General features: G+C 33.7%; 3 protein-coding genes across 5 annotated transcripts; 1 reads left to right on the top strand and 2 right to left on the bottom strand.

Annotated features, from left to right (window-relative positions):
• On the bottom strand, positions 119-3,114 carry LOC18778237 (chloroplastic lipocalin). 3 transcript variants are annotated; one of them, XM_007211501.2, is made up of 5 exons: positions 2,906-3,114; positions 2,111-2,234; positions 1,326-1,565; positions 705-995; positions 119-615 (listed from the first exon to the last, which is right to left on the bottom strand). In XM_007211501.2, exons 1-5 carry the CDS (start codon positions 2,983-2,985, stop codon positions 337-339), a joined length of 1,014 nt encoding a protein of 337 aa, XP_007211563.1. In that variant the 5' UTR covers positions 2,986-3,114; the 3' UTR covers positions 119-336. The 3 variants fall into 3 exon arrangements, with proteins under 3 accessions (XP_007211563.1, XP_020418260.1, XP_020418261.1); XM_020562671.1 differs by lacking the exon at positions 2,906-3,114 and adding an exon at positions 2,327-2,881; XM_020562672.1 differs by lacking the exon at positions 2,906-3,114 and having other exon boundaries at positions 1,326-1,606; positions 2,111-2,199.
• LOC18778589 lies at positions 7,043-13,078 on the bottom strand. The gene is made up of 9 exons (XM_007211372.2): positions 12,484-13,078; positions 11,925-12,077; positions 11,359-11,471; positions 11,002-11,080; positions 10,071-10,099; positions 9,486-9,579; positions 8,865-8,954; positions 8,582-8,759; positions 7,043-7,629 (listed from the first exon to the last, which is right to left on the bottom strand). Exons 2-9 carry the CDS (start codon positions 12,066-12,068, stop codon positions 7,217-7,219), a joined length of 1,140 nt encoding a protein of 379 aa, XP_007211434.1. The 5' UTR covers positions 12,069-12,077; positions 12,484-13,078; the 3' UTR covers positions 7,043-7,216.
• On the top strand, positions 18,737-21,231 carry LOC18779948 (septum-promoting GTP-binding protein 1). Its single transcript, XM_007211744.2, has 6 exons — positions 18,737-19,255; positions 19,350-19,470; positions 19,582-19,678; positions 19,781-19,820; positions 20,336-20,419; positions 20,807-21,231. The coding sequence occupies exons 1-6, from the start codon at positions 18,941-18,943 to the stop codon at positions 20,969-20,971; spliced, it is 822 nt and encodes a 273-aa protein (XP_007211806.1). The 5' UTR covers positions 18,737-18,940; the 3' UTR covers positions 20,972-21,231.

Below are 24,485 nucleotides of genomic sequence, written 5' to 3'. Positions count from 1 at the left end.
CTAGCATGAGTCAGGGAGAAAAACTTGGTTGCAACGGGAATAGCACCATTTTGCTATCCCCATTTCTTGCAAGTGTTTCTTGTAGTTAGGGCACTGCTTCCAGTGGCACAAACTGTAATTATTAGTGTAACTTTTCCTAGAGCTGATCTCATTGCCAAGAACCCAGACTTGTTTCCAAGATGTACAATTAGAGGTAGATTACAAATTAAAATCATGGATGATATGAAAGTATAGTTGTAGTTGAAGTAGTTGCACACCAACATATTCTCTCTTTTGGCTGGTTGGTAAGAACAGAACGGATAAGGAACAAGAAGAGCAAGACTAACCAGCTCAGGACTACTTAAAATAAAGCTGCACAAGCTTCTTTAGAGTGTCAAATACACTCGTAAAGGGATCAAACTGGACAGAGCGCTTCAATTCCAGAGCAGGAAATTGATTTGTTAAAGCCTGTTGCATTTCGGACATGGACATCATTGCAGTTAACCGACTATCTGTCATTGATTGACAGTCTTGTGGGGTGTCCGTGATTTTGCTTGGGTCATATCCGAAGTTGGCCAAGTAAAATTTGTACTTCTCTATGAATTCAGGACCAGGATTAGGCGTTCTGGAGTAAATCTGAAATATATCAATGCCAAAAATTATACGCAGATAAACATGAATACTTAATATTCCTGTAATATGAAAGTCATTTCATGGGTAAGTACCTGTATAAAACTCCTATCTTTTGATCCTGAAACAAGCGCAAAATTGTCATAATCAGTTGCAATCACATCATATGGCTGCTTCGGGATGAAAGGCAATGTTGGAAAACGGAGGTAACACTTCTCTTTGATCATCTCTTGCTTTTCTAGGACCGTCTCATTTTTTTCCAAATCTTCTTCCGAAAGGCATTGAACATTTCCCCTTATGCCAGTAATATATCCATCAGGGCTACCATGAACACAGAAGGTATCAACCTGGATGGCCCGTTTCTCCATATCAAATGTATACACACCCTGCAATTTATTAAGTCGAAATGTTTTTGCAGTCAGAATTAGGTGGCTAACATTTGGCAGAAAAAACCTGTTATCCATAAACAATGGGAAGCAAAGCATGACAAGAAAGCTGATATTGCTTTCAGAATGATTTGGACCACTTTGGAAAGGCTATTGATAGACAACTAGACAGCTCACGAATGCTTGATGAGCAGGTTGAACAATTCAGATCTGCAGTCAAGTCCAACGCAACAGAAGCAGGAGAACCTAAACTCCTATCATATCTACATTATTTCCAGAAGCAAGATTTCAACACCAAAAGTCGCAATAGCTACACATACCCGAATTTACCTGGGTGCAGTGGCAGTCTTCCTGACCTTGCCCAGAAAATCCACGTTTCAGCGAAGCAACTTCAAACCACCTTCCAGAATATCTAATAGGGTTGAAATTATTTGCAGTCATGCCTCTCATCATCATTAGCTTCTCACCTCCTTCATCAGATCCCTTATCAAGCGGAAGAGTAACTGTCTTTTCAGGGGCATTTGCGAGCTCATAAATATTTCGTTGATGGGAAGCATCTGATGCAACAGCCTGCCCAAAAGCAGTAAAAGGCATCAAGTACCCTCTAGCTCCTGCGATGACACAAGAATACCTAATATCTATTGTTATTACAACCGTATGGAAATCTAGTTTTGGACTAAATTCCTTAATAAACTTTCTATCCATCAATCCAACGAATTCTCGTGAAAATCCTAATCTAGTTTAAGTAAGTTGTTACAGAGTGGAGAATTGAACGAAATGGACAACTCATTGTTCTACAAGGTTTTAAATCAAAGATCAAGAACACAAAGCTCAAGCATCTCTATCAGAAATCTTCTGACAATCCCGATATGGGAAAGAACTGAAACAAATGTAGATCTGAAGGGGCTAAATTTTTACTGGGAGCTTATAAGATGTAACCCAAGGAAATGATTGGTCCAACACCTATCCTTTTTAAAGTTTTTATACAATTGGATGAGTCAAATTTACCAGCTAGGAATCTAAATCTTCTGCTTCTCCTGAAGGAGGACGCTTTGTCAGAACTAAGTTTTCAATTCTAGCATCCTATAACACTACAAAAGATTAAATCTACTAACCTGGTTTATTTGAGAGACAAATACTAACGTTGCAGCAAAGCTAGATAAAACATGTCTGGTCAGAGGCTTGCTGCTGATAGATTGCTCTGAACAGCACTTCATCATTATTTTACCAGGCACTCCCCTGTAAAACAGGAGAGCAAAAGGTCACTCTTTGGACTAAATAAGAACAAAAGAAACACAACACTAGCTTGCAAAATGTGTTTAAAACCTAACCGTATACAATTGGTTGTCGCTTTGGATATGAGAACACAGAGGCATATTTGCATTTGGAACTACATACAAGTATGTAGTATCATTTGGGAATTGCTATAGTTGAAGATCAAGATCAATGCTCATGGTGTGCATCTAAAGTTAGCTTATTAAACATTTTGAAGATTATTCACTCAAAGAAAAATCACCTTGCTTTTCCAGCATTGACAATTGACAGTGCACAACTGAAATACAAGGAATTTTTTTTTGTGTCCATTACTTATACTCACCATTTGCAACCGACCCCATTTGTAATAACCAAAACCCAGAAAATCTACTTCTCATTTCCCATTATTTTTCAATGCATTTTGAGCACCAGAATGAGGAGCATAATAAAAATTTAAAAACCCAAGAAAACCAAACCATTTATGAGTAATTGTAACAAGATTATGAGCCAAAAAGATAAAAACCAGCAAAGAAAATGAGAGAATTTGAGTATTAACATTGATTCTTTCAGAAAAGAAAATAAGGTGGAATTAGAGTAGAAATTGCCTCATAATAAGAAAATTATAGACTGGGAAATGAAGGTGGTGAGATTTGTACCTACAGTTAGAGACATGGGGAGGAGGAGAAGGAGAACCTTGGAGGAGAAGTGGTGCTGTTTGAACCAGAGCATGTACCATTTCTATGCCTTCCTTGAGAATTTTCTAGTTTCCACTATTAAAATCTCTTTCCCACGAAAAATCCTAGTGAAACGTCACTGTCCTGGTCTTCGCTTTGTCCTTTTCAACCACCAAGCAATCCAAAAGTCCCAAACGAACGAGCCTCAACCAAGCCCTTTACTTTTATATAAGTCATTTCTATTTTCTTAATTTGTGTTCATTATCTTATGTCTACCTGTTTTTTGTTTTTTTTTTATCAAAGAAAATAACTTCATTAAAACAACGATTTCAGGATACAAAAATAAAATCTGAACTACAGTAAGTGTGGCCCCTTTTAAAAATCCCAAATGAAAGAAAATCCGATTTTTAAAAAAAAAGTACCACAGCATAAATCCACAAAGTACCAGGCTCTAGCCAAACTTGAAAATCCTGAGACAAAATCGCATGTTTACCTAATAGATAAGCAACCTGATTACACTCCAGATGAGCAAATTGACAAAAAATGCTAGCATAAAGATTAAAAAGGCCCCTAACTTCATCTACTAAAGCACCCTCCACTAACCAGCTTTGCTAAGACGTTTGAAAGCTCTTAATAACCTCTTTTGCATCCATTGCATATATCATCAACTGTCAAATATCAAACGGTTTTATATACAACGTAATTTAATTCAAATTAATCAAACACTGTCATTAATTAATATCTATAAATTGATGAAAAGTTTATAGTATATACCTATATGATTGGGGACATTATGAAGTAAATAAATTAGAAGGTGAGGAAAGGAAAATATCAAGATCACTTTGGCCACAATATGTGGATGAGAAACCTTGCGATTTTTCATGACTTTGCTTGAACACAGTGCTTTGAAACTTTTTAGTCATGAAAGAGTATTAATTCCAATGCACTTCTAGTTTTTAGTCATGAAAGAGTATACTACTATATTTGTGAAATGCAAAAGAGCAAAAGGTATGGATGATCTTATATGTCACATACGAATATGATTGTCTAATATATGTGTCGTGTATGTAGGGACGGCCCTTATATTTAAATTAAAATATTAAATTACATGATTGGAAATCTAACCAATACACTTAATAAACCGACTCATGCTCGACCAATTTTGAGATTTTGAGGAAAATTTAAGAACTCTGTTCATGTTTCTTACACAAACCAGAATAACAAAATGGACGAAAATAACTAGTGCGACCGTGCGAAGCATATATTATCAAGTGAAATGTAATCGTCATTGAACAAAATGGGGAGTCATGTGTGTTGGAGAAACCAATAGACAATTAATTTGTTTCTTGTTGGAGGGTATGCTACGTTCACGTATACTTTGTACACTAGGAAGTACAACAAAAGAACTCAACAATTACCACTTCAATAGTTACTTGCTAATCTTGTAATTATCATGATAATAATTAATAAAACAAGCCGCAATATCCTCAGATATTAACCTTTTAGCATCCTCCAATATCTTATTTTTTTTCTCTGGAACTAAAATAAATGTCATTAGAATTTAGATGGCACCTAATATCAATTACATAACATTGAAGCGAAAAATTACAAGTAGCTAGCAAGTCTTTAAATTACTTGTATCACACGGTTTACATTTTACACCTACTCAATAAAAAACGAGTTCAGCATTGAATTGGAATCAAGGAGGTATGTATGAAATGAAACTATGATTTGCTACATCATATAATTTACCCATATGAAATGAAACTATGATTTGCTATAGGGAGATTCACTGACTGAATATCTCTTTGCTATATACACATAATTTTGGCATATTATTGAACACAAATAATATATATTTAAAAAATTTAAATCTATAAAGTATATATATCGAAACTAGCAAATTAATCTATATATATAAAGCAAAATGCATAGAATGGTAAAACATTCAAAAATATCAGAAAATACCCTTGATTATCCATTACTATTAGCCCATTACCTGAGTCTTTATTGTTCTCTTTTGAGTTTTTACTTTTTTAGAGTTATGACTCGTATAAAGAATTTAGCATTTTCACGTTTAATACTCATATTGTACACTTACGTATATATTTTTTATATTTAATACACTTGGTTTTTTACCAAATTTTAGCATATTATTGAATAAAAATAATATATACTAAAAAATTTAAATCTATAAAATATATAGCAAATTAATCTATATATATAAAGCAAAAGGCAAAGAATGGTGAAACATTCAAAATACCAGAAAATGCCCTTTGTTAATTCAAACATTAAGAATTGAAATTATTAATTAAATGAGGATAATATGATAAATTTACATTTTTAATATTAAAAAAATTAAAATTAAAAATAAAATAAGATAATAGGTCCTACTTTTATGGAACATAACTACCCTGTTATCTTTTATTAATTCTAAAAATAAAATAAAAAAGAAAAAGAAAACCAATTGGCACATGCGTGAGCATGTTTCAAGGGGCTAGTATCTATAAAGTAAAAACTAATGTAAATAGAAGAGTCCTTTTTTTAATAAATTTTTTAAATAAATAGTATAGCCGTCCGGTTCTACTCCTTTTAAATATAGTATTCTTAACGGGTATAGCCGTGCAACGATACTACGATTTTTTATTATTAAAAATAGTATGGCTGTGCGGCTATACCATTATATTCGCAATCACTAGATGGGCGTTGGGCGCTAGGCGGGTCCTCTTTCGTTTTTTTTAATATATAGTATAGCTGGCGGGCTATACTCGGGATTTTTTTTTTAAAAAAACAGTATAGCCGACCGGCTTTACTGGGGTCTCTTTTAAAAAAAAAAAATAGTATAGCCATTCGGCTATACTATTTTGACACGTCCCCAATCGCTAGTTGGGCGGGTCCTTTTCCGTTTTTTATATAGAGCATAGCTGCCTGGCTATACTCGGGAATTTTTTTTAAAACAGTATAGCCGACCGGCTTTACTGGAGTCTCTTTTTTTGTAAATAGCATAGCCACACGGCGATACTATTTTTGACACGTCCTAACTGCTATTTGGGCGCTGGGTGGTTCCCCTTTTTTTTTTTCAATAACTAGTATAGCCGTTCGGCTATACTCGGATTTTTTTTAAAATTTTTAAACGAGTATAGCCGTCCGGCTTTACAAGGATGCTTTTTTTTAAAAAAAAATTTATAAATAATATAGCCGTGCGGCTAGACGCTTAATATAGATACTAAGATCTTTTTTTTAAAATTGTTTTTCCCTTATTTTCGTTTATCAATAAGAGTAATTTAGAGCATTATCCATTACCCGAGTCTCTATTGTCTCTTTTTAAGTTTTTACTTTTCCAGAGTTATTATCCGTATAAAGAATTTAACATTTTCACGTTTAATATTAGTATTGTACACGTACGTATGTATTTTTCATGTTTAATACACTTGGTTTTTTACCAAATTTTCAATAATACACACAAAATTCACATATTACACACAAAATTTTCGCATATCATTGAATAAAAGTAATATATACTAAAAACTTTAAATCTATAAAGTATATATATCAAAACTAGCAAATTAATATCTATAAAGTATAAATTAATGCAACTAGAAGAGTCCTTTTTTATAATAAAAAATTTAAATAAATCATATAGCCATGCCGCTATACTCCTTTTAAATATACCATACTTAAAAGAGTATAGCCATGCAGCTGTACAATGGTTTTTCTATTATAAAAAATAGTCTAGCCGCACGGCTATACTGTTTTAGACACGTCTACTTGGGATTTGGGCGCTAGGCGGGTTTTTTTTTTGGGGGGGTCAATAGTATAGCCGCCCGGCTATACTCTTTACATAGATACTGTGATCTTTTTTTATTTAAAAAAAATAAAAAATTTCCCCAATTTTTGTTTATTGATAGTTTAGTGCATTATTCATTTCATATGATGTAGGTAGAACGAAATATTTTTCGTTTTGTTTTAATAAAATTACTTGAAGAACTTAATAATAGGTGCATTCAAAATTAAGTATTCTTAGACATCCTCCGAAGAGAGCTGTGCATGCAACTACGAGAGAGGTTGGTAAAATTACTTAAATAGGAGAGTTCAAATTTTAGTAGTAAAGTTCCTTCAGCTTAACTGGCCAAAAGAAATAAATAAATAAAGCCCATTTTTTGTGTTTCCTTTTTCTGGACTGAACATAATAACGAGCAAAATTCAAGACAATTCTGAAGATGGATGCTCGTGCTCCTTAAACCTCCATGCCCTAGCGTTTCATGTAAAAATTTCATATTGAAAAAAGACAATTCAGAAGAGACTATTCTTTACATTTCCACTACAAAGCAAACTGAACAAGGGATCTTCTTCCTCGTTATGGCTATGGATGTCAGTTTCTTTAAAATGGATTTCAGTTGTATTTGTTGTTGAGGGTAAAGGTCTTTTGACTTGTACAAATGCCACTTTAACAGGTCCAGACCTCAGTTTTGATGCATCGGAACTTGAAGGTGAGCTTGAGCCTGGTAGCAAGCAACCTTCTTCAGAAAGCTTATTGCTAGGAGTCTCCGCAATGTTTGAACCATCTTCACAATGTTCAACCAGCTTCCCATCAGTACCGTCATTGGACAGGCCTGACAACAAACCAATCTTATCCTCCGTGACGTGGATTGGAACTTTTTCAATAGTGTGGTTTGCATCTGCCGTCTGGGGAATATTTTCATCATCTGGCACAAACCAAAAGTTTAACAAAACTCTCAACAAGTAATATTTCCATAATCACATTAAACTACAGGAAACCAAAACAATAAAATATACGAGGAGTAAAAACAAAACTTCAGAACAAAGTTACTATGTACTACTTTATCTTTTGTTCTATGTGGTATCACGAGTAAACCAAGTAGATGAGTGTAGACCTTTGTTTAACCAAATTCTTATTGACTTCTTGTCGACTTTTCAAAGACTTGAACAAACGAACCTAAGGAGAAACTCATACAACTAGAATTACATCATACAGGAAAATGTGTTGGGAAACATATGATGTATTCCTATCGCTCCAAGACAGATGCATAAGCACAACTTATTATGTTTTTGTGCAGATACACAGAAATCCAAAAGGTCTTAATTTATGACAACACAGATTTTATTGATGGGATACAACTAAAGATACAAGTGGGGTTATTCATCTAAAAATGTTTAGAACCTCTAACCTACCAGATGCTAAAGACATCATAAAAGTCAAAGAAACAGAAAAATAACAATATAACATATGAAAACTACAAATAGAAAGCTTAACTAATTTTTTCCTTCCAATCAATATGAATAAGGAAGAATGGTATATACCAAAAATCAGATGAAATCGAAATCCCACAATGATGCCTATTAACAGCCTCTACCCTTTGTCATATAAAAAGGTCATGTTGATGACAGAAAATAATTAGCCGGCCCCCCGAATGTCCTTATCCATGTGGCAGCGATAGTATCATAAGCAACAAACATTAAAAAAACAGTAATGTCGATTATGTCACATCAAAATAATAAACAGAGCAAATGGGGGAAAATTGAGATGTGCACAAGGATATCATTGCGTAAGAATGATGTAAATATAAAGTACAATTTATGCTGCTTATACCATTACTTAAGAGAGATAAACTAAGAAAACACCATGAACATACTGACCTCCAAGGAAAGACTCAACACTTTGATATAGTACAGATGATGCCCCTACAGCAAGATCCCCATCATGACTTGCAATCTCACTCTTATGTGTGCTCTCGAGCAATTCAAACTTATCTGATTTCAACACACACTCAAGAATGATAAATTCCTCATTTGTTGGGTAAAACTCCCTAAAAACCTGTATCAATTGTGCATAAAGAAAGCAGTAAATAACATAGAAGCTAGAATGCATATAACAACAATCTGTTACCAGAGTGATTTTCAGAATAAAAGAAGGGGTGACCTCAAGTCCTCCTTGATTTATCTTTATGGATTGCTTCTTTTGGGAGAGAGAAGAAACCATGTTGAATACGGAAACAACATCAAGTAAAATCTGTAGAACAGATAGCAAAAGAAAAGTTCATCAAATCAGTCCAACTACTACTAGTCTATTAGGGACGAACTCAAAGTTAGAAATGTCCAAAATTTGTAAGTGACACATTCCTGAGGGCTAGCCACATGGACAAGTTTCACATCCTAAACATGATTAATTCGCTTGATAGCTGAACTCCATGTTTAATACCGAGACCTAGTCACCTAGGTTTCTTATTATATCACTAGCCAAATGCTGCTGCAGCATGTACATTTCTTTTTGTTTTTACTCATCATAAATCCACACAAACTACCCACTTGGCTAGCTTGCCTTGTATTCCATGTTGAATACAAGGAAATTACTGTTTTGTTGGATAACCCAGTTCCATATACGGTGCTCTCCAGGTTTATGGGAATTTATGAACAGGTTCAGCACTTGAACCATCTGAAATGATAAGGACATGAGCACATATTCCACAAACTACCCACATTTAATAAATAATCTGTACATTTCAATTTTAAATGTATTGGGGGAAAAAAGACTTGGATTTACTTGTTGAACCAAAACTCGAAGTCGTGCAAGCAGAGCTAAAATAGTCAGAGAAAATCCCATGAAAAATGAACGAGCGAGCAGTGTAGATATCTCGCTGTAGAATAGTCAAGGGTAACAAATTCACAGGATGCATATTTCAATTTATGCTTGGTGATCCAGGCATTAAACTACTGTATACATAATGGCAAAGACCTGTTTCTGAATTTTCTCTACAGATGAAAATTAGCACATAAACACCCTGGCAGCAGTAAAAATAATCATGCTTCAATAAGAAACAAATATATCGTTTGTCAATATAAAAAGATACATCACAAATCTAATACCATGTAAATTTACTTACAGCTTACTTGTAAAACCATGTGATTCTGTTATACAAATTTGTTTACCAAGACTTCCAGGTATATCATAAGAGTTTAGAAACTACTGTTAAAGGTGAGACTCGGATGCCTTAGAAATACGGTAATTCATGACAGTCAATCGGGCGGCCATATTAACCACACCAAAACCATCAAATTTCAAATTTTACTTCTGATCTTATAAAAGTTACAAGAAAGTTACTATATTTAACCAGTAAGCAAAGGATACGTAGCTGCCTTCAGCATTGGCTCAACCATCTGCAGCAGAAACAAAACACATATTTAACACGTTAGAATAAAAGCGTGTACTTCACACTGGACCACCTAATGATGTCCTCATCACAAACATATAATCAGTTGCAGGATCTAAGTACTATTGAGGCCTACTTTATTACAGAATTCCATCTTGGATTCTTAGCTCATCAAGAAGGATGTTTACCTAGTAGACAAATATACAGTAAAGAACTTGTCCTATGACAGACAATATCCACACCCACACACAGACAAAAATAAACGAATAGATAAATCAGTTGTGTTTTTTTTATTGCTAAGTATTTATTCTCAAAACTTGAGTTGGCCTTATTACAGGACACAATTTACATTGTTGATTGCTAACCAATAAGCATACATACTTATGATTTGCAGGATACAATCTTCCTCAGAACCTAAGAACATGACACCTGCATTCACTTGTATCCGACATTTCTTTCGATGCAGTTTCATTGGCTTAGAAGAGTGGGAAATTAATAATGTTTTGGACAGTTTTGTCAAGAAAATTGTACTTCGTTATTATTTTTGCAATATGTTGACATATGTGGATATTTACTTCTTTTACAAGTAGAGATATCTTGAAATATAGATACAGGCATCTATATGAATCAAAAGGAAACATAAGAGATTACGTGACCTCATGTTTGAACTTTTGAAAGTTAACACGTCAGATACCCACATCCTCAAATCCGGTCACGCATAATCAAGAAAAACTTTGAATAACTCTGTAAACCCATACTAGCAAAACTGGAAGGTTTCTCCACTAGTATGAAATCCCTAGCAGTTAACATTGTTTTCATAAAGCAGAACAAAACAATGTTAACCACTACTATGAAGTTTAAGGAAACAAGGCAAAATTAACAAATCATTATATGAAAACAAGAACACACCTGTGACAGAAGCCGTGCAGCTCCCAGAAGTCGCTCCATGAAATTATATTTTCCACTTTCACATTTCCTTCTCTTCAAGCTGTGACGCAAGGATTTGGAAAGTGATTATAATATAAATTATGTACTCAAGCTAGTGGAAGCTTTCTGCCTATCAAGCACACAACTGAGATTTTCAAATTGGGGACAAAGGTCCCAATCCATAACAAAAGGGAAAATTACTGTAGCATATATATATATATAAAATATACTGATTAAACCCCCACTCCACTATCCCCAAAAAAAAAAAAAAAAGGGAATGCAGCATCAGCCTAATCTATATAGGATCCATATGATGAAAATATAAATTCCATCATTTACCTTTCTAATAGATGTACTTTTTGCTTAGGTCTCTTCCCAGTGATACTTTGGAAACAGCAACCCAAAATCTCCTCCAGTTTAGTGGATTGTAAAAGCCTCAAATCCCTCCTTACCTGACATTAAAAGAAAAGAAAAAAAAGTGAGCCAAACCACGTACATACATACATAGCAGTAAAGAAAAACATAGAATAGATAATTAAATTGTAAGATTTAACTGGCCCTAATAAGCTAAGCAACCTAAAATTAGTCAATTAACTGCTACTTTGCCTGAATATATATTGAAATTCAGTTTTTTCTTCATCCATCAATTTTTCTCAGCAAGCAAACAATAGAGTAAGAAGCTTATAACTACAAAAACAGGTAAGTTTGAAATCTAAAACTGACTTTAAGACGCCATGCAACAAAAAACCACCACCCAAATTCGTCAATTAATCATTCATTGCTATCAAGCATACTCAATGCAAGTAAAAAATATTTTATTTTCCTTCTATTTCATCAATTATCTCAGGAACCAAACAACTGAGTAAAAGCTTTGTGATCATAAACAAGGCGTAGAATTTGCAAACCTTCATAAGGTACTGGAAATACGAGCCACGCCTATGCTGGTTCTTGTTCTTGTAAACCATTCTTTCCAAAATGGCACTCTCTGCTTGGAGCTGTCCAAGTAAAGCTGTCAACTTCTCCTCAAGAGCTTCTGCTTCTGAATCCATTGAGTCAGACTGCAGATTCTTATTGTTAGAGAAATTATGATCGGAAACTTCTATTATATCCGTGAGTGAATATAAAATTCAGCAATCGCTATTCGGGCATTTTAACAAACAGTTTATGTGCAAATTGTACAATACCCACAACACGATATGAGATAGAAACCTAATCCTAAAAGGAGAAAACCCATCACTGAACAGTCATAGGAATAGAATAAATAGGTTCAGACCAAGTGACAGAACTCTCTATTGATAGAAATATGGGGGAAGTTCCCATCAGGCAACAACGGTTCTGCCTGACCCTACTTAAGCATGCATGTCAGTGAAGACTTGGTGCGAAGCCTTGGAATCCAATTAGTATGTGCAATGTCTTTGAGATAAACAAGCAAGTATTGTCGTACATTTTGGACAATCGTGATACCTTAGAAGATATGAGTATTCTTATGAAGCAAGCTCCATTCCGCGAAGCTTACACAAGTCGATGAAACCACAAATTGGCGCGTTCTGAGAAACGAAGTAGCTCGTCAGGTTAAAAAAAGATACGGCAGTCAGAAGAACAGCCTCAGCCCAAAATAAACCAGGGACAGAGGCTGACAGCAAGAGAGAGCGAGCTGTCTCTGCCCAGATTCTCTCTAAAGCGCGCGTTAAATTACGGAGATGGATGCCGGAGAAGGCGCCTTTAGGAACCGTCGGATGAATTTGGCGGTTTCGGATAAAAGAAACAACTTAACTCGACATGGAGTTGGCTTCTGCTAGGGCTTTGATTTGGGCTTTTGTTATGGGTATATTATTTTGTTGTGTTCGTCTTCATTTATGCTTCTGGTTGGGCTTTGTTTTGAGCTCAATGTTGTATCGGGTCAACAACTTCTGTATATTTTTCTCGTTTTTTGGGTTGGAAATTTGTATATTTTTCTTAGACGACCATTTTTGGTTGTTGGTATTTGCTTTCTTATTACAGGGCTGGGTTATTTTCTTTATTTAAACCATGTATTTTATAGTTTAGGGAGATTTTTGGAATATTATTATTATTATTTTATTGCTCTTTGAGGGGCAAGAGTTCCATCTGTTTATCATTTTCTCATGTGTTGGTTGATTGTGACGTGTAATTTTAGTGTAGTAGGGTAATGCAGTCATGTGATATAATTTGTCTACATATTTACAAGTAATACCACATGAACGTACTCCAGTATTATTATGTAATTTCTCAATTTGTTAGGTTGTTATTGAAGTGAGCGCTTCCAAATCCACATTAAGTTCCCTTGGGTTTGGATACACTATTAGTTTGAGGCTTAAACTAAATTAATTCGGCTAACGAGGTCTAACCCAATAAAAAGGGTTGTGACTTGCAAATCAATAATTTTAGGTTCAAATTCTCATAGTACCTTAATAGTGTATAGAAAACCATACAGATTAGATTGGAAAATCAGATTCCGACCAATTCTGTTTTGAAAATTTTTTATTTGACAAGTTCAAATCAATTCTGACATCCAAAAGTTTGGAAATCCGATAAAAATTGGATTGGAATTGGAATGTATCTAGAGCTTCCAAGGAAATTATGAATTCCGAAATATATTGAGGTTTCCATCTTAGATTGTACACAATTACTAATTTCATGTTCAACTAAATATAATTTGATGACCAAATAGACATACACAAGTTATTTATTAAAGGATAACAACATCTAAGTACTAGCATATAATAGTTTTCCAAACTTATTGTATTTTGAGTCAATTTTAATCATTCAAATGGTTGAGCATGTTCAGACTTTTGAACTAGTTTTTGATATTTACTTTTAAAAAATATAAAATATGTAAGTTCCGAAATATTTCAAAAATTCAGAGTATTCATAATTTCTGAAATTTTTTGGAATGAAATTGGAATAGAATTTTCATTCTGAATTTTTTTGGATTGGAATTGGAATCCCTTTATTCTGATCCATCCGAAAAACAGTCCTATTAATATCGCTTATATTATAATAAAAAAATTAAAATTAAATAAAATAAACCAAACCAAACTAATCCGAGTCATAATGTTACACTAACCTCTCCGCACGCACTTCCGCGGCTACGAGAGTCTTTTTTTTAAAAAAAATTTTATTTTATTTTAGAATTAAAAAAGATAATGGGTAGTTGTGTTCCATAAAAATAGAATCCATTATCTGTTTTTTTTTTTAATTTTAAATTTTGTTAATATGAAAAAGTGTGAATTTACCATATTATCCTCATTTAATTAATATTTTCAATTCTTAATATTTGCATTAACCAATGACATTTTTTGATATTTTGAATGCCATTTTGAATGTTTTATTATATGCCTTTTGTTTTATATATATATATATATATATATATATATTATTGGTTCTGTTGTTGGAGGCCTAAACTGAACCTAACTACGCTTAACGAATTTCCCCATGTGGGGCATTTATTAGGATTTTTCAAAGGATTGGGCATGAAATCCAAATTATATGTTGAGATTACAAAAGTAAAACACGACTTACAAATTGATTGAGCATTGCTAAACTTTTCTTTTTTACAAATGTTGATACTAGAAACCACTTTAACCGGCCTTTTTATAAAAAAAAAATTAAATTTATTTTAGAATTAAAAAGGATAATGGGTAGTTGTGTTTCATAAAAATAGGATCCATTATCTAATTTTTCTTTTAATTTTAATTTGTTTAAATATAAAAAAGTGTGAATTTACCATATTATTCTCATTTGATTAATAATTTCAATTCTTCATGTTTGCATTAACCAAAAGCATTTTCTGATATTTTCAATGGTTTTACTATTATCTGTCTTTTGCTTTATATATTTCTTATTATAACCTCAATTTAAAAACTTGTTGGCAGTAAAGGGCATAATAGTCAATTCTGATCTTTTTCATTCTATTGGCATATGTCAACACGTGTGTTGAGCATCAATGTCTGGCACGGAAACTCGAGTACACCCAATCATAGTTCTTTCTTTTTTACATTTTCTGCTTTTTCCTCTTTCTTTTTCCTGTGTTTTGGTCCTAATCATAGTTTTCCTTTTGTTAAAGCTTTGATCATATGCCGTTTGTAGAGCCCGATGTTGAATTGTTAACAATATGCATGATTTATTATTATAGAAAGTGATATGTTTTGCTGTTAAGGATCGTTCTTAGTGCACTATGATCTTATTGTACTCTTAAAGTGTGTCTAAGACCAAAAAAGAATAGCTAACATAGTCTAAGTCCAGCCCAGTGAAAAAGAACTTTGATTTGCAAACCAGATATCTCAGGTTCGAATCTTTACGGTATCAGCATTGATGCTAGATTTTAGCAATAATAAAGATATGTTAGATTACTTTGAGCAGTGTGAGAAATCCCCCTCTCGTTTAATTTAAACTATCACTTATACTCAAAACAAAACAAAAAAACCAAAAAAAAAAAAAAAAGAATTCATAACAATTTTATACATATAAACAAAGCAAATGAATGCGGGTAGAATGACCCTTCTGTTAACAAGGTTAATTATGACATTTAAATGCAATCATACAAAGGAAAAGAATATGTAGATGCAATTTTATGTACTCAATCATGACGAAGTGCATTTTCGTAACATATAATTGTGATTATATTAAATGTTATTTTTAAGAATTAAAAAATGTTTCAAATTCAAACAATCTCGTTTCTATTGATATGGAAAGGTTGTATGTGAGTTAACATTATTCTTAATCAGTCTCTAAATTATTTTATTTTAGTTTGGTACGACCTATTGATACTCTACCCCTAACTCCATTGAAAACAAACATGAAAACTTAGAATATTAAGATTGGTTAGGTGGTTATAGTCTTAGTTAGCTACAATCTGTGGACGTCCACAAGCATTTGACCTCCCCATAGCATATATTTCCCAACCAAATGAATATTATATTTTCCCTTATCAACATGAATATTGCTGATTAAACTTTAATAATATTAACAAATCAAGGACGGTAATAAAAACTTGAAAAGTTGAACCAGATGTCTACTTTTGAGATGCAAAAGCATGGAAAGTTTCAAATGTTCAACTTTCAAATAACCAACCATACTGTTATCTTGAACCTGGTACAGAAAAGCCTTGTATGGATTGCTTCTGGTATTTTATTTGATTTATTATTATGTTTAGATCCTGATCAGATGGGGTATTTCTGATACGTCTATCGAAGTACAGTGTTGTATACACTTGTTAAGTATGTTTCTCACTTCACGTGACTTTGTGTGATTTTGTGTAACTCTAAAAAGAGTACAAATACAATCAATTTACTTTTTAGTTTGAAGTTATAATGATGATTTTTTTTAAAGTACACATCAGTTATAATTGTTTTGAGGCTAAAATAGAATCACCGAAAGAGTAAAGAAGAATTTCTTGCCCCAAATAAAGAAATGAAAGAGTAAAGAAGAAGGCAGGGTAACCATTATACCAACCACTGAAATGAACAAAAGTATTTTTTTTTTTTAATTCCTTTTAGCATACTCTCTAAATTCTGATGTGGGTGGAGAAAAGCAGTGTGTGGCGGAGGTGGGGTTTTGTGTCATTTTGATGGGGTTCAAATCTTTCTCCTTTATTCCAAAAGCCTGAAATTCTTCTGATCTAGATCCACCAATCAAAAGGGCACCAATGTCTATTTGTTTTGTTTTGTTTTTTTGTTCATGTCAGGAAGGAATCATGCCATCGATGATGTATTATTTAGCTACAATACCATTGTTAATCTGGTTAATAATGTGCTAATTGTGATCACAATATAATTTATCTAAGTTCGAGAAAATCTTCCCTATCATAAATTGCAGATGCAACTATGTGTCTACCTCTCTTATTATGTTCGGTTAAAATTGTGCTGATTGTGATCAAAATATAATTGATCAAACTAACACCATTCCAAAATTAAAAAGAAATAAAATTAGCTGCAAAAACTGTTTTAGAATTGAAATCAGATTTCAATATTTTGATAAATAATAAAAAGTCAGATTTGTAAGTAAATAACTTTAGAGCCATAAATGATTCATATATAAATATAGAAGAAAACAAATTAAAAATTCCAATTATTGTTGTAACTATCACAAAAGTGAATGTTAAGATAATTTTCTGTAAACAGATAGATAATTATGAGTTGTCAACGTATGTAAAAATATGTTACTCAAAGTTTCACATACGTCAACGATTATCTCGCACATACCCGAGAGCGATTGTTCAAAACAAATACATGCTCCAAATAACAATTTAAAAAACAATACTGAAAACGGCTTGCCAAAATGTTTGCACTGACTTTATATATTTTCCCTTTCTTATTCTGGTTTTTCTGTTTGGGAAGGAAGAAAGGAAAAATTTGGACTTGCCGACAAGTATGCCAAAGAAGTTGTTGTTCTCTACCATACTAGCCAGGGACGGACCATAGGCATAGCCCAGGTGGTTTTTTTTTTATCCAGCTCATAAAAAAATTATAGTCCAGTTAGTAGCGAATTTACTAAGGTGCTATCTTATTTTCATTTTCAGCATTTAAGTAAATGTCTTTCTCCTTTTACTTTCATTTATTTTTATATTACTCAATTTACTTAAGTTTACAATGTAAATAAAGAAGTACCCCCCATTTGGATTCAAATAAAAATACTAGAAAATCAAATTCTCACCAAATCAAAATATGAAAAATCGATTTTAGTGCAAAATAAGATTTAGGCCAAAAATGATGGCTCATTAAGTCAATATATACTTCATACTAAAATCTCATAAAATCAAGTTTTCTTATTTGATGTGTAAGGAATAAAAGCCGCCAAAAATTATCTTGAAAAAATGATTATTCCGAAAAACTATTTTTCATACTTAGCCAATATTTTTACATAAAACAATTTTTCATGTATAATATGAATGCATGAAGGGACCTAACGTCAATCTAGTTAAAAGCCGCCACAAAGAGTTTTACAAGAATAACCTAACTCTTATGTATTGAAGAAATAAAAGCTGTCATCGGAGCACGCTTGTTTTTATTTATTTATAAATAAATAAATCCTGGTCAAAATTGCACCTTCGCTAAAAAAATCATGGGTCTGCCAGTGAGTCCAGCCAATTGAATAAGCTACCATCCTATGTAATTCCTTGCAGTGCACTGGAGAATAAAAAGGAGAAAAGGAAATATGCACATCTCTACACATAAGGAAAAAAAAGAATGCACAACGGGCGGAAAAAAAGAAAGAAAAGTAGAAGAAATTGTTTATGTCCCCCTTTGATTAGTGGTATTATTATTTATTGTTATCAATGAAATTACATCATACGGTTGAATTTCTATCTACTTAATATATTTATATGTAAGTTAAATTTAGCCCAGTCAAATTTGAAATCCTGAATCCGTCCCTAATACTAGTTTCACGTACACAGCATAACAGAAGCATTTAAAAGGTCGCATTCTTGATTTTCTTATCTAAAATAAAACACCATACAATTAGAATAAGCTACTTGTGCTCTGTCTGTGCATGTCCACAAAGTTTTATTCCTTTTTTAAAAAATGCTTCATTTATCCCCCCACCCCCACACCCACACAACACTTCGTCCTTTTCACCGAAATTACCATAACGCCCATGCATAACCCGACACCAATATTTTAGTCTCAATCTGAAATGACCAAAACACCCTTTTGAACAAAGTGTTCAAGAAGCCGGCATTTTGGACTGTTTGGGAATCCGCAATAAAATACCGGTCAACTGTCCTTTCTCTCCCTCCCCTGCTTAGGCTGCTACTCAGTCGCCTTCCGGACTTTCCTAGCATTGGGTTAGCTCAAAGCTCACGTATCACCCAAATTACCAAAACCCAAGAAAATACACCACAAAAACAAGAAGCAAGTTTCCAATTTTATGAACGCACAACATTCATGAAGCTGCCACAAACATGACACAACTTTGCAGAAAAATTGTTCACGTCAATCTGCGCTGGAACATATTCGACCGGGTTTCGATTATTCGGGAGTTTTTCAAGTTCATCTGGGACAGGCTTCTGGTTTGTTCCATAGGGAAGCCGGCGATCCGGTACCGGAGATTGCCCCTGGGGACGACGTTGTCGCCTCCCCCGGAAGCCGTAGAGGGGGTTTTAGTAGTGGATAACCCCGCCACTACAAGCTGTAAGGTGTATGAGACGGATGCGGATTTGGTGAGCTTGAAGGTCAGCTTGTTGGGTGATTGCCAGATTGGAAAGACAAGCTTTATGGTAATTATATAAGCAATTTAAAGTCTCTTAATTAATTTTGCTGCTATTAATGATGAACATTTCTAATTCATTTTTTTGTTTTGGGTTCTTCAAGAGCAAATATGTTGGGGATGAGCAGGAACAGAGGTATTTGGAGATGACAGGGGTGACTTTAATGGATAAGACACAAATTGTTCAAGGAGCTCGGATTTCATTTAGTCTATGGGATGTAGGAGGTACGTATAAACGCATTGAAATGTTCTTTTATCAGACATTCTGATCGGTGTTACGAATTTCAATTGTTATTATATTTTTTTGTGTTGATATGTATTTTTTGGACTTTGTAGGTGACCAGAGTTCGATGGATCATGTTCCAATCGCCTGTAAAGATGCCGTAGCAATTTTTTTCATGTTTGATCTGACTAGTAGATGCACACTAAACAGGTATGTTCATAATTTTTCTGATATTAGATTTCTGAGTTGAAATTAACTCATATGTTTACTATGGTTAATTAACTGGGGTTTTGTTCTTGGGTGTGCTTGCAGTGTTGTTGGATGGTACACTCAAGCAAGAAAATGGAATCAGGTACCATTTACAGTTTTTTTCTTTTTTGGAGGATTTTTCCTATTTAGAAGGGCGATAATATATTAAACTCACACACACTATCCGGATAGGACTCGAACCTAAGACCTTGCCTACACTAGTGGGTCCTTTGCAATTACAGTTCATTTTTTTTGCAAATATTAATTAGTTTTTTTTTTTCCCAAGTGATTATCTACTGATATTAGTAGTTTTTGATTGGGGGGAATTTGCCATTTACTTCCGCCCCAAATGGTTTTTTCCACAAAGAAAATAATAAAAGCACTCTGCATCTTTGCAAAGGCAACATGTATTCCATTCATAATGCTTTACTTACCTGTGGCAATGATGGACTTTGCTTTAAGCATAAATCACTGCGTTACTTCATTGAGTAATTAAGCTAATCATCACTGTTCATGATGTCAAAATTGTGGCAACCCAGCTTAAAAACAATTGATGCCAAATTAAGTTCTCTCTAGTTATGAATTTGTATCTAATTAAGTTCCTACTTTCTGTTGCAGACAGCAATTCCCATACTAATTGGGACAAAATTCGATGATTTTGTAAGACTTCCCCCTGATCTGCAATGGACAATCGTGACCCAGGTAAACCAAATTCCTGCAAATTTTGTTTAGTACTAATAATGCTAGAGTTATCGGATGGACGTCAAACGATACGGTCGATACTATTTTCCGGTAAAAACAACCTATTGATAAAAACAAAACAAAACAAAAACCTAAGTCTTAGCAAAGAACTGGGTTGCCGTGACCATCAGGGTAGCTGACGATTTAGTTTTCAAAGTGTGACATGTGAAGGAGAAGAATGTTTGGGATAAAAATAAAAGACTTGGGGGGTCCTCTTTAGTCAATTCTGTGACTAAAAAACACATGCCAAACTCACTCAAAATTTCTTCTCTTTCCGCGTGGAGGATAAGAGCCGAAGAAGGGCCACTTGTTGACTAAAGCTTTACATGTTGAATTTTATTCGTGCAGGCCAGGGCTTATGCAAAGGCTATGAAGGCGACCCTTTTCTTCTCAAGTGCAACCCACAACATCAACGTGAACAAGATCTTCAAGTTCATCTTGGCCAAGCTTTTTAACCTGCCATGGAAAGTAGAGAGGAATTTGAATATTGGAGAGCCCATCATCGATTACTGAGTTGTATTTCTCAGTTCACTGATCCATTTGTGTACATATATAATTGAGGGAGAAAAAAAAACACAAAAAACAAAGAAAGAAGAGGAAAAAAGAAAAGGGAGATTTTATTTTCAATTCCCAGCTGTAATTTACCCAAGAAAATCCCTTTATTCTTTCTTTCTTTTGGCCTTAGAGTGCTCACCCCTGTCTTGTTATCTGATCATTACTTACACAATGATAGAAGAAATTACAGAGAGGTGATAGTTTTTTCTTTTGTCTTATTTTTCTTCTTTCCTTGTGATTATAGTTGCCAATTATCATGGCTATGTAGGATATACGGTGGTATTTGATGGTCGATGCAATGAGAGTATGTTTTTTTTAATACAAGTAATAGTTTAAATTATAAAGAGAGGCGATTTAATTTTGTAATTATTGATCTACAAATTAAGGCTATTTTTTACCGAATTAAACTTAATTTGAAAAAGAAAAAAAAATTGTGGTGTTTAAAGAAAAAATAAAAAATGCTTTGCTTCCTCAGTTTAAGCCCATAATAATTTGACACATCTTACAACTTAAATTCGGAGGCAAGAGCCCAAAAGATAGAAAACAAAACATGAGCCCATTGCACCATCAACTGAACGTCGGTGTGCAAGCCCGTTTATATCCTTTATAATAACCGAAATTGCAGCCAAGGACAGAAAAAGTTGATAAATTGAAATTAAACCAAATTTTCTTATCATAACTCTCTCCGTCTCTCGTGTCGTAGAAAAAAAACAAGGAGGCTGATTTTCTCATTATTTTTTGTCCACTTACACTTTATTTATTGGAAATTGTATGTTTCTACTCTGATTTTTTCGCTTATTTTTTATCCACTTATACTCCATTTTGCTTTTTTAATATATTTTTTTTCTCGATGAATTTGGGGAGGGGTTAAACACCCCAGACACAAGACCAAAAACAACTAAAAGCAAATCAAACGGGTTCTAGGAACCCTTAATACATCATTGGCTAACAAGTATGCCACCCAAGTAGGGCAATATCCAAAAGACAAAGGCCAAGGTCTCCCTTGAAACTTGCATTAGCCAAACAATCTGCAACACTATTCTTCTTAGGGTAAACATGCTGAAGTCTGCACTAACCAAGAATATCCATCATCTGTTTGCATTCAGTGATAATTCCAGCAAGAGCAGAAGGGGTCACTCCAATCTTGCCTAGAGAATAACATATCATAAGCAGTTTTTACTGTAAACACCCCATTGGCAGTAGATTTCGAAATTTGTGAGTGTCTTGTAAACTATTATTGAAACCAACAGGGGTGCCAATAATTTTTTGAATCATCTCTTCACTGAGTTCAGTACGAAGCTTCCCCATGTCCCACCACCCATTCTTCACAAAGCTAACCACATTACAATATAAGTTACTTGGATTTATACTACCGTCAGAGTGCCGCAAAGGGCCCTTAGTAATCCAGTAATCCTTCCAAAATTTTATTTCTTCTCCCGTTATAACTCTCTACATCATACCCTTACCAAGCAAAACAACCTCATACAAAATGGAGTGTAAGTGGATAAAAGATGGACCCCGGTCTTTTGTGAGGTCTCATATAATCTGAATGAGCGAGAGTTGGAAAAATTGTTGGAATTCATGATTAATTTTAGAGTTAATCAAACAATCAATCAACACAAAATTATGATTTTAGTGTTGATTCTTGAGTTATTATAAAAGTGTTAGAGTATCTCCCACAATAGTGGCATAGTGAGTTTATCCACTCCTTTAATAATTTTTGCCCTAACATGCTTTTTAATTCAATTAATGCAATATTTTGAAAAAAAAAAAGAAGGAAAAATACAAGAACATATGACGAAAGTCTATGTATTTATTATTTGAAAAGGAAAAAAGAGAGTAGGTTTTTAGTAATTTTCAATATAGGTTTTGTTCTTCCAAAGCAAAATATAAATGTTTTGAATAGCCCAAGGTCAATTTGGGAGAAAGAGAGAGGGGTTGCAGTTTTGGTGATTAAGTTTAACAAATCTGTTGGGGGGAGTTTTGCTACATGACTCACCTATTTTAGCATTCCAAAGCTGTTGAAAAGGCTATAGGAGATATTCTTATACTTTTGGCTTAAATCTCAAATAATCCATTTAATTTATATGATCAAAATTAAGGCACATATGTTAAATTTATTAATTAAGGCTAGAATTGGTGGACACTAAAATTGCTAGACCAAAAGGAAATATTGTTGTGAAATTATTGTAAGCACACAATCCGCACAAGTAATATAGAGATAAGTGAAGTGTCGTTCCCACGAAGACTATAATTTCCTTTTAAGTACCAATTATGATTAATTCAGAAGTTTATTTGAACAATGATTAATGAGAGTGATTGATTTATTAAACTAAATTAAAATAAATATGAAAATTAGAAATTTAATTTACGGTGGAAAATCAAGTTGATGAGACACTAGAGCATCTGATTTCACCATAACCAATTCCACTTAATTCTTATAGCCAATTAACCCTAAGTACTACCCATGTTGACTGTTGGTTTCTCCTAATTCATTCGATATCCCCTCTCGGGCTTAGCTAAAAGTATTCTCAATTAACAACTCATTCTCTCTCGAGAAACGGATTTAGAAAATCAAGAACCCATTAAGTTCTATGAAAACCTGCAAGAAAACTGCATGAGTCATGTTAGTCCCTCTTGAGCACTCATTCAAGACATGGTATTTGTTATGAGAAGCAAACACCAAACATCTCATCTCGATCTCCATTTGGATCATCAATTAAATATTAGCTAGGTATTTAAGGCATTAAGAACAGTAACAAATACTTAACATGGAATAGTATTCATAAATTAATATAACTATAAAAATTAAGTATTCATGGCTTGGCTACATCATAGCCCTAGCAAGTGAAATTAGTTCATGACAAAAGAAAAGATAAACAAAAGAATTGTTGTCATAAAACTGATTTGGCAAATGGATTTGATCTCCGGATTCTCCACAGCAACACCTTCGTAAGCTCCAAAAGCATCGAGGCTGGAAACTCTTGGCTCTCTCTGATATATTTGTGCGTGTATGAAAGTTGTATATGGTAAGAAGATGGTATATAAAGAGAGCTTAGGGTGACCTTATATAGTGCAAAAGAACTAAACCTTACTCTAAAAAGGTCTGGAAAAACTCTCCTAAAGCAAAACAAAATCCCAAATAATTAAGGAAACAAACTAGGAAAGAATCCTTCTCTGACTTGGAAACATATCAGTCAATTAGCACGGATATTTTGGGGTCTTTCCACTTCCTAGAAAATTTTGGAGAAATATGAGAAATCTTGATCTCTAAGCTTTCCAAGCATATATCACACTTCATTAGGATAAATCAGAAAGGTCTTCAAATCTTCAATCTTCCACAGCAGTGCAGTTCTGACGGGATTTCAACTCAGGCTGTCTTGACTTGCAAGTCTGGAGCATTTGGTTTGGTAGAAAATTATGCAACTTTGACACAATGATCTTCAATGTGTTAGCTTTCTTCTCTAATTGG

The sequence above is a fragment of the Prunus persica genome, chromosome G4 (genome assembly GCF_000346465.2).
Source record: "Prunus persica cultivar Lovell chromosome G4, Prunus_persica_NCBIv2, whole genome shotgun sequence".
Lineage (NCBI taxonomy): Eukaryota > Viridiplantae > Streptophyta > Magnoliopsida > Rosales > Rosaceae > Prunus > Prunus persica.
Note: the sequence above shows the minus strand (reverse complement) of the source record. Positions and strands in the feature narration are given on the sequence as shown.